Genomic DNA, 10,976 nt, shown 5'->3' with positions numbered 1-10,976 from the left:
ATAAATACCCGGTGCAAATAAGTTTTTACCCATAAAATACCTAGTTTGACAGAGAGACCATGAGTTCACATGCCCATAAACTGTCCTCAAATCTACCCCTGAGTATGTCTGTTTCTGCTACTACCATAAATTGTAATTAAACCTTGAAATACTAGGTCTTGAGTATCGTACCTAGTTTAAAAGAAAATTAAAAATTGTCGAACCTAAAAGGAGAAGAATTAGAGAGAAAAGGAAAAAGTAAACCGCCAAAAGGAAAGTAAGTGATGTTTAGCGTACGGATTATTATACAAGAAAAGATATATCATTGCACTATATATAACAACAACAACCGGTGTAATCTTACAAGTGGGATTTGGGAAGGGTATGATGTACGCAGTTTTACCCCTATCCTTTAAGGGCAGAGAGACTGTTTCCGATAGACTCTCGGCTAAAGATAAAGGAATTGTATGAAGCAGATATTGTAGAAATTTTCTCTGTATTTCATTCAATTACTGTGTATCTATTTATACAGATAAAAAGGAATAAAATCTTGTTATCCTACTGTACAGGTGTAGTATTTCTATTTTCCTAGTCCTAACTAATTGTACTACTATGCAAAGAATATAAGGATATAAATCCTTCTGTACAGTCACGTGCTCATATGCACAAAATAGAATCCTAAGTCTACAGCTGTAATGAATCAACGGTCTTGATTAAATAGACTCCATATGAGATGTGTGATTGCGATTGAATATCTGGCACTGAGATGAACGGCTGAGATCAAAAGAACTGTGATGGGATAAGAAGCTTTGGTTGTTCCGACCAAAGTCATTCTCCTTCGAACTAAAACCTAAAATACTTTTCTCATCTGAAATCCTTGACTGACTTTCTTCTTCATCTAAAATTGCCATGGCAGATGTTAAATAATTAGCACCTCCAACACCCCCTCCCCCCTCAAGTTGGAGGGGGTATTAACCACTCCCAACTTGCCGATGATAGAGCTGTGAGCAGGGCCGGCTAAGGGCTTTGTAAAGATGTCGGCCAACTGAGATGTGGAAGAGACATATGAGAGCGAGATGATCCCGACCAAAAATTGCTGCCGGACAAAATGACAATCCAGTTCCACGTGCTTGGTACGTTCGTGAAAGACTGGATTTTTGGCGATGTGAATAGCCGCTTGGCTATCGGAGAAGAGATTGACGGGCAAGGAAGGAGCGATTGATAAATCACTTAATAAACGTACCAACCAGGTAATTTCTGCCATTACACTTCTCATTGAGCGATATTCTGCCTCAGCAAAAGAAAGGGATACTGAAGACTGTTTCTTTGATTTCTAGGAAATAGGAGACCCTCCCAAGCTGAAAAAGAATCCGCTGATGGATTTTCGGGATTGAGGACAAGACCCCCAATCGAAGTCGCAAAAAGCCATCAACTGAAAGTCAGATCTCGAATTCAAAAACAACCCCAGACCAGGATATTTTAAGAGGTACTTGAGGCAATGATAAGCAACATCGAGATGAGGCTGGCGAGGTGATTGCATGAACTGGCTGAGGTGTTGCACAGCAAAGGAGAGGTCCGGTCGGGTATGAGTGAGGAAATTTAATTTCCCCAATAATCGACGATAAAAAGTGGGATCTTGGAGCAGCTTTCCTTCATCTGAACGAAGTTTCTGAGTGGGATCCAAAGGAGAATAGGCTGGTCTCATTTCCATGCAGTCAAATTCAGACAAAAGATCTAAGGTATATCGCTTTTGAGTTAAAATCATGCCTTGTTTTTCCTTGATGATTTCGAAACCCAAAAAATAATGTGCTTCTCCTAGATCTTTGATTTTGAATTCAGAATCAAGAAAACTTTTAAGCTCTGTCTGCTCTGTTGGGTCATTCTCTGTGATTAGAATATCATCAACGTAGACTGCAACTATAGTTGTCTTTCTTGCTGATTTCTTAAAAAATAAGGAGTAGTCATTGAGAGAGTGTGAATAACCTTTGAAATTTAGGGTTGCGGTGAGCCTTGCATACCATTGTCTTGAGGCTTGTCGCAGTCCATATAGGGATTTTTTTAAAAGACAAACATGATTGGGTGAAGGTGATGACATTCCTGCCGGGAATTTCATAAATACCTCTTCCTGTAAATCTACATGCAGGAAGGCATAGTTTACATCTAATTGTGAAACTTGCCATCCTTTCTTTACTGCAATAGCAAGTAGGCATCTGATTGTTGTCATCTTGACAACTGGAGAGAAGGTCTCAGTGAAATCTATTCCTTCTCTTTGTGTATCTCCCCTGATAACTAATCGTGCCTTAAACCTCTCCAAGGAGCCATCTGATTTGTACTTAACTTTATACACCCATTTACAGGGAAGAGCTTTCTTCCCAGTAGGTAAAGGAACTACTTCCCAAGTTCTATTCAATTCAAGGGCTTCCAATTCCTTAGCCATAGCCTCTTGCCAACCTGGATGCAACATAGCCTGAGAGTAGGAGGTAGGTTCAGTTAGATAGGAAGTAGAATTAATTAAGGACTGATTTGCAAGTGAAAGTGATGCAAATGGTAGGACATTAGGTTGAACAGGTCCCATGAGACAAGAATTAGTCAAATCAGTAAGAAAAACTGAGTTGAAAATATAATCTTGTAGGTATGCAGGTTGTTGTGAGTTTTGGTGGATTTCCTGATTTCTGGGAATGTTATAGGTAAAGGGGAATGAGGAGATGAGGGTGAAAAAGGAGTGGAAGAAGACTGAGGTGTGTGAGGAATGTTATGGTTACTGGACTGAGTTAGTGATTGAGAATTCTCCACTGATGTGACAAAATCAGGTTGGACATGGTCTGATGGAGGCTCATAATTTGAGGTAGGAGGAATAAGAAAAATGGAATTTGGAATTAGCTTGATGTATGCAAAGGGATATTGATTTTCATAGAATTGGACATCTCTAGACACTGTCATTCTCTTGGTCTCCAAGTCTAGGACTTTATATCCTTTCTGCCCCAAAGGATATCCCATGAACACACATGGCTTAGCCCTTGGATCAAGTTTCCCTCTTCCAGCAGACAAGGTAGACACATAGCAAAGACAACCAAAACATTTTAATGAGTCATAGGAAGGATTCTATTTAAACAGCACACTGTAAGGTGAACTCCCCTTAAGCACCTTAGAAGGTAGCCTATTGATTAAAAATGTAGCAGTTAGCACACATTCCCCCCAGTAGATCAAAGGAACCTTAGATTGAAATAATAAAGCCCTTGCTATCTCCAAATGGTGTCTATGCTTCCTCTCAACCACACCATTTTGTTGTGGTGTTGCCACACATGATGTTTGATGCATTATTCCCTGTGAACTGAGGAATGATGCCTCTAGTGATCCCTTTCCAAGCTTAAATGCATTATCAGTCCTAAGTTTCTGCACCTTTAAACCAAATTGTCTCTCCACCATTGTGAAAAAATTCTTAAGAAGACCAAATGCATTACACTTAGTACTCATAAGAAAAGTCCAAGCACCCCTACTGTAATCATCTACAATAGTCAAGAAATATTTGAAACCATTATAAGTGGCCACTTTATATAGACCCCAAACATCAACATGAATTAACTCAAATGGCTTTTTTGTTTTGATTTGACTTAGAGGGAAAGAAGTTCTGGTTTGCCTAGCTTTAGGGCAGATGTCACAGAAACAATTAGAGTTAGAAGGTAAAGAGATAAAGCTAAGATGTTTCATTGATGAGAAGGGCAAATGCCCTAGTCTAACATGCCAAAGGTTTACATCTGAAATTGCATTTGCTGAAAAAGGAACTGAAACTGATAATTGACTAGAAATATTTTGATCTAAACAAAGACTTGACTCTACTTCTGTTCTATTCTTGTCTTGACTTGGTTTCAAAAGGTAAAGTCCTTCCCTAGCTTCACCAAAAACTTGTGCCCTCTTCACTAAAGGGGCCTGCAAGAAACATTGACTTGAAGTGAAAAACAGGAGTGACTGAAATTGTAAACAGAACCTGTTAACAGATAATAAGTTGTATATGAAACTAGGCACATGTAATACATTTTCCAGAATATAATTAGGCAGAATAGTTATTCTCCCTACATGAGTAACTGTGACTTTAAAAAAATTAGGCAAGCTTATGTTTAAAGGAATGGGCAAGGTTGTCAAAGAAATGAAGGCATTTGAGTCAAAACACATGTGTTCAGAAGCTCCAGAATCATTAATTCATGCATTAGAATTAAAAACTGAGAAACAAGTTCCAGAATATCTTGCAATTGTACCAGCTACTGCATTTACATTTATTTCTGCTCCTGAATTTGCCGAATCTCCAACCTTAACTTGCTTGATTAGTTGCACCAGCTGAGAGAATTGATCTTGTGAGAGGTGTTGGCTGATCATCTCATCCTGACCAGTATTGTTGTTGCCTGCTTGTCCCATTTGAAAAGCTCCATTTCCTCTCACTTGCATTTGATTTCCCTTTGTGAACTCAAAATCTTCTGGGAATCCTATTATTCTGTAGCAATCATTCACAGTATGTCCAACTTTCTTGCAATGACTGCAAGAAACATTAGGATTGAACTTGCTTTTCTTTCCTTTGAAGGTTGGATTTCTCTGGTTGAAGTTATTGGTTCCTTTATGCATGTTATTTCCAAACCTTGGATAACTTGTATTTCCCTTTTGGTTCTGCTTTTCTCCTTTTTGAGCAAAGTTTCCTTGGGTTTTTATCATGAAAACTGAAGAATCAGGAGGGATAAGTGGATTAACATAGATTTCTTTTTGACTTTCATCTTGCAATTCTAGAGAGTAAGCATGATTGATGTTTGGTAAAGGATTCATCATTAGGATGTTTCCTCTTGCTTGTCCATAGCTATCATTCAAACCCATAAGGAATTGAATAAGTCTCTCATCTTCTAGTAATTTCTCTAGTTTCTGCCTTCCTTCACACACACATAAACAGTTGCACTTGACATCACAATTTAATGAATCCAGCTCATCCCAAAGTCGTTTGAGCTTTGTGAAATAGCTTGCAATGTCACTTGTCCCTTGTGCTAACCCTGATAACTCTTTCCTCAGGTGATAGAGCTTGGCTCCATTTGACTGTACAAATTTGTGCTCCAAGCTGGTCCACAGATCTTTGGCAAACTTTGAGTAAATGACACTATCCCCTATATCCTTGGATAGTGAATTGAGTAACCAGGATGTAACCATATCGTTACACCTGTTCCATTGCTGGAAATCCTTGGAACCTGCAGCTGGAGCAGGACAAGCCCCATTGATGAACCCTATCTTATTCTTGGCTCACAGGGCAATGAGCACTGATCTTTTCCAACCTTGAAATCCTCTGCCATCAAAGACAGTGTTGACAAGAGATATCCCTGGAGCATCAGAGGAATGAAGAAAATAGTCATGATTGGAATCGATGATGGACACTACAGCTGTAGCAGTTTGGTTGACCGTTGGCTCAGTATTGTCACCCATGGTTCAAATCCTTACACAGAGCAATCAAAGAGAGAAAGAGATGAAAGATCGAGCTTCTATTGCTCTGATACCATGAAGGAATTGTATGAAGCGGATAGTGTAGAAATTCTCTGTATTTCATTCAATTGCTATGTATCTATTTATACAGATAAAAAGGAATAAAATCTTGTTATCCTACTGTACAGGTATAGTATTTCTATTTGCCTAGTCCTAACTAATTGTACTACTATGCAAAGAATATAAGGATATAAATCCTTCTGTACAGTCACGTGCTCATATGCACAAAATAGAATCCTAAGTCTACAGCCGTAATGAATCAATGGTCTTGATTAAATAGACTCCATATGAGATGTGTAATTGTGATTGAATGTCTGGCATTGAGATGAACGGCTGAGATCAAAAGAATTGTGATGGGATAAGAAGCTTTGGTTGTTCCGACCAAAGTCATTCTCCTTCGAACTAAAACCTAAAATACTTTTCTCATCTGAAATCCTTGACTGACTTTCTTCTTCATCTAAAATTGCCATGGCAGATGTTAAATAATTAGCACCTCCAACAAAAGAAAAGATGGAAGAAGCACTGATAGCAAGTCACTAATAGCAAAACAATATATTTAGAAAACTAAATCCAAGATAGCAAAAGAGGATATGAAAGATACCATTGCACTATATATATAGCTTATAAGTCAATGAGTTTATTTTTTTAATCCATGGTGTAAATTGTGTGTCTACACAAATAAATTACTTATAAGGTAATCACAAATAAAATTTATGATACGCGCTAATTGGTAACATGATAAAACGGATAATCCACGTGTTTTAATAAGTCAACTATTATTAATTGTATAAAAAATTATTATTAATTGTATAAAAAATCTTTACACTATTAAAGTATAATAACTTAAGAATGTTAGTAAGTAAATTTAGTAGAGTGGAAAGACCATTTGGATATATATAAAACATATTTTTACCTAGGCGGGCAGAAAAAGGTTGCAACACTGATTCAAATTTTAGAAACAATACTACAAATTCATCATGGTACGATAATAAATAATCTATGTAGTTATTGTGGCGTTGAAAAGAACGAGTAAAAAGTTACTTTAATTCCCTCGGGGTGTATTTTGAGCAAGTTAATTAAAACTGCTAAAAATATGTGTGTATCTTGAGCGAATTAATTAAAACTGCTAAAAAATACTTAGAATAAAGAAGCAAATACATGCATTACGTGAATTGGAGTGTTATTTGGAACAAATCCTCTTTTGAATGGTTTAAGATACGACAATACCACAAATTAACACTGCGAACTTTTTCGAAAATTAAAAAAATAAAATGAAATCCTTATAACAAGCAATCAGTTTCATAGTTTGGCATGAATGAAAAAACAATAAAAGGTTAGTTAAAGTTTTGGTATTTTGCTTACCTAAAATCCAATCATGCAAATTTCATACCTTATAATATGGTTATTTTAAGAATAAAATGAGGCTTATTTTCTGATAGATTCTTGGTCCACAAAATGAGTGTTATATTAGTTAGTTACAGCTCATCAACTCTGGAGAAAATGTAACTGTTTAAATTAATGTTGGTTAAATAATAATCAACCAAATGGCATGAATAAAGCACCTTTATTTGGTTCAACAGTTCAATTATATTCCTTCAGTTAACGTAACTTTGATTGACTTAAATTTGAAAAATTGTGCTTCTTTTTAGTTATCGTTAAGTACCTTATAACATGCATGACTTGAGTTCCCTTCTTTCTTCCAAAGTCAAATTAGACGTAGACATTTTTTGCCTTTTTTTTTTCTTTAAAAAAACAATTGTTTGGAGTTTTTCTTTTCTTGTTTCACCTTCACTTGATTATATGGGCATAATCAACCCTCAAACGTTATGAGCTTTGTTTGAATTGTAGGATAATAAGAATAAGTAAATAAAGGAGTACTGGACCACCACATGATGTAGCGTAACGGATGGAGTTGCTCTTCCCTTAATCATATATATAGGTCTCGGGGTCGAGTTTTTGGGAATGAAAAATCCCTGGTAGGGAGCGTTTTCCTCGAATGGGGCCTTACGCGGTATAAAATTTGAATATAATCGAGCTCCAATGCGGGTATCTGACACCGAGCGAGAAACAAAAAATAAAGGACGGGAGAAAACATGATGGTAGAGGATACATTTGGGAATATTTATATGAATTTCTTCTCAATACATGATGGTATACATTTATTTCTATTTCGTCATATAAGGGTATCCAGAAAAGCTTATAATAGTTCTGGATAATTTTATTCGGTGCCATATGATTCTAAAGTTAAATGTTTAAATTCTTTCACAAAATACAAGTGTTATATTTTGGTAACTCTATATTTTATCATTCTAAGCGTCCCCTCTAAAAACTAGCTCTACTTATGGACTTTGTGGTATTACTCTAAATTTTACTCTCACACAATTTGTTCATTGAGCTGCTAGCTTTACAAAAGTACACCTTGCGGGGTGGGTGGCGGGAGGGGGGAGGGGGGGTTTCTGACCCAAAAGAACACCTAGGGTCACCAAAATTGTGGTGTAGATAGTGATTACATGGTTAAATTCAACTCCATGAGTTAAAATGATTGTCCCTTTTCTCTTTTTGAAAGTCAAATAACTAACTTTTCATTATTTTATTACCAGTATATTTTATTTCCTCGTTTCGATAGCGAAAAAACTGAACGCGAAAGGATGTAAAGGACAAGAAAATTGGAATTATGAAAATATATTTAAAAACATTAAATGATCTTGATTTTATGTTTTTTGGGAGAAAGAAAAAAAAGGAAAAACCAATGGGAAGATGTACTATTAATTGTAAAGAAAACAAAAAAAAATTAAAAAATGATTAAGTTCCAAGAGACAAATAGGTGGTACTACTTACTATCTAATTTAGAGGGTACGAACATAATTAGAGTTAAAAACTTTGAAGTACTAATTGGTTTCGATAGGTTGCCAAACTTATTTAAGTCCCTTTTAATTCTTGTCGACTCCTCTCTACCCTAGCAACCTTTGTTGGGAGGTGGACCAAAAACAAAAGGATGGTATAAATCAATGCGGAGATTGCAATAAAAAGAAATTAAGCATAATTATGTACATGTAATTAGAATCTAATCAATCAACAAGATAATGTTGCGAAAATTTCACTCAAAAAAGATCACCTAATATGTGTTATATTTTTATTATATATAATTCATTTCACCATACAAGTTCGAAAAAATGTTGGATACTTGTTTCTTGAATAAAATATGTTGAAGGTGAGCCTTGGATCGAGCAAAGGTGAAATTGTCTCTGTATGATCTATAGGTTACGGGTTCGAGTCGTGGAATCAGCCACTTATTCTTGTATCAAGGTAGGCTGTCTACATTACACCCCTTGAGATGTGGTCATCTCACGGATCCTGCATGAAAGCGGGATACTTTGTGGACCAGGTTGTCTTTTTTTTTTGGGGGGGTGGGGGTGGGGGAGAGGGTAGATCTTTGAATAGAAAAAAGAGGAAGCAAGGAAAGGGAAAATGGCACGGCAGATTTTGAATGTCGCACCAATCAAGTGTAAAATGAAATTTCAATTATTAAATTGGAACATTAGTTTCTAATTTGAATTATATAGATTGAATCCAAATTGCAAGTAAAAGCCTAATTTCTTTGAAGATGATACATTATATTGATGCAACAAAGCCAGAAGAACCTTCCGACATAAAGCAAAAAAAAGTTCGTTAAAAGTTACATTGAAAAATCAATAGATTAGGGAAAATAGGACGACAAAGTAATGAAGTGCCTTAAATGTTGGGGCCAATTTGAATAGAATGCAAAGTGGTGGGGTTCTCCCCCTATCTATCCTAATCCACTTTACAATAAATTTTGCTGTTATTTTTGTTATATGGATATGATTGAATACCTGGACTACTCTTTTATTAAAACTAAAAAGACTAAAGAGGAAAGTAGAGTATGGGTTGGAAGTTCTTGTCTCCATATGAAAACTATTCCTCTTTTTCTTCTGTTAATTATTACTCTTTGTCTAAAAGGACAATAAGTTCGGATTGAGGGTCCATTCATTTAATTTTAGTATTATTCGGAAATTAAAATGTTGAATATTTGAATAAGAATGTACTTATTTAAGAATTACATAAGAATATCACACATTCGTACCAAACATGGTTAATCATTTATAGAGAACTTAATGTGAAAATATATTGCTACTACAGAAAAGAAAAAAGAAATATTAGACTTCACAAATAACAATATTGTAACATATAAATGAGATGTACGCATGCTGTACTTATTAGGGAAAAGCTCCAAATTTATTATTTGTACTATATGAAATAGAACAATTTTGTTCTCGCTTAAATTTTTGGTTCATTCATTTCTTTGGTGTAAGCAAATTATCTCGTATTTGCCCCGCCATTAATGGACTTCCAACATGAATTGTATGGACTCTACATTTTCAAAAGTTTCGAGAAAAAAGTTCCAAATTTCCTTTTGATTTTTTTTTTTACTATAGTTTAAAATTATCCTCACGTTGAAACTCCATTAAGGGTCAAGCGCAAAACGAGAGTTTTCTCAACGACATAGGCAATATTGACCAAAAGTATAATAAATATATACAACAACAGCAACGGAAGAAGAATGATGAAGGCAAGCAAGGTCTGAATCTCGAGAAACAGTTTGAAAAAGTGAAAATTAATGGAAGCGATGCAACAGTAGCATGCAGTGAGGAGAAGAAGAAGGAAAAGGAAATTGATGTGGATTTAAGGGAAAATTCACTAAATGTAAGTCCATCGGAGTTGCGAAGTTCAGAATTGGGTGAGGGATCCTCAAAAACCTCACCAAATTCGCCGGAAACTGGGGCTGGGAGTGGAAAATTATCGTGGGCTGATGAAGCAGAGATCATGGAGATTGCCCATGAGGCAAATACTGGGGGATCTATATGGGACAATTTCGACATAACAAAGGTAACAAATGCTGGATTTAAGTTAGAATTCGTAGAACCTGCTGTGCATGATAAGACACCTGTTTGTGAAATTGAGACCGAGGACATAAAAACTGAAATTGAGTATTGGAAGAATGCAGTGGTATGCTATGTGCTAGGAGCTCACCCACCATTTACTGTGCTTAATGCTTATGTAAGAAGGATATGGGGAAAACATGGAATCAATAAAGTCTCTATGTTGAAAAATGGAATAGTATTGTGAGATTTGATACTAGCTTAGGGAAGAAAGAGGTGCTTCAAGGAGGTATCTATCATTTTGATAACAAGCCATTTATTGTTAAAGCATGGAATATAGATATGGAGTTCACTAAGGAGGAGTTATATACTGTGCCTATATGGATAAAATTACCTGGTTTGGATTTCAAATACTGGAGTCCCAAAGGACTAAGCAAAATTGGTAGCTTAGTTGGAAGGCCATTGATGGTTGATAGTAATACTGAGAAGAAGATAGGGCTAAGCTTTGCAAGGCTCCTCGTAGAAGTACAGATGGACACTAAATTACCAGACAAAGTGGTGTTCAAGAATGAGAGGGGACTATTAATGGAG

The 10,976-nt window shown here is 36.0% G+C and overlaps 1 protein-coding gene across 1 annotated transcript; it reads right to left on the bottom strand.

The window, feature by feature from the left end:
• Positions 1-2,568: 2,568 nt before the first annotated feature.
• LOC109208553 lies at positions 2,569-5,430 on the bottom strand. Its single transcript, XM_019371677.1, has 4 exons — positions 5,283-5,430; positions 4,198-5,198; positions 3,193-3,906; positions 2,569-3,081 (listed from the first exon to the last, which is right to left on the bottom strand). The coding sequence occupies exons 1-4, from the start codon at positions 5,428-5,430 to the stop codon at positions 2,569-2,571; spliced, it is 2,376 nt and encodes a 791-aa protein (XP_019227222.1).
• Between the last annotated feature and the right edge of the window lie 5,546 nt (positions 5,431-10,976).

This window comes from Nicotiana attenuata, unplaced genomic scaffold (genome assembly GCF_001879085.1).
Source record: "Nicotiana attenuata strain UT unplaced genomic scaffold, NIATTr2, whole genome shotgun sequence".
NCBI classification, from domain to species: Eukaryota; Viridiplantae; Streptophyta; class Magnoliopsida; order Solanales; family Solanaceae; genus Nicotiana; species Nicotiana attenuata.
This window is presented reverse-complemented; position numbering and strand designations above follow the sequence as displayed.

Coding starts and splice junctions, on each gene's coding strand:
- LOC109208553 (XM_019371677.1), bottom strand. CDS start 5,430: ATGGGTGACAATACTGAGCCAACGGTCAACCAAACTGCTACAGCTGTA. Junction 5,199..5,282: donor TGATGGCAGAGGATTTCAAG/GTTGGAAAAGAT, acceptor CTCCAGCTGCAG/GTTCCAAGGATTTCCAGCAA. Junction 3,907..4,197: donor ATTCTGGAACTTGTTTCTCA/GTTTTTAATTCT, acceptor TGTTTCTTGCAG/GCCCCTTTAGTGAAGAGGGC.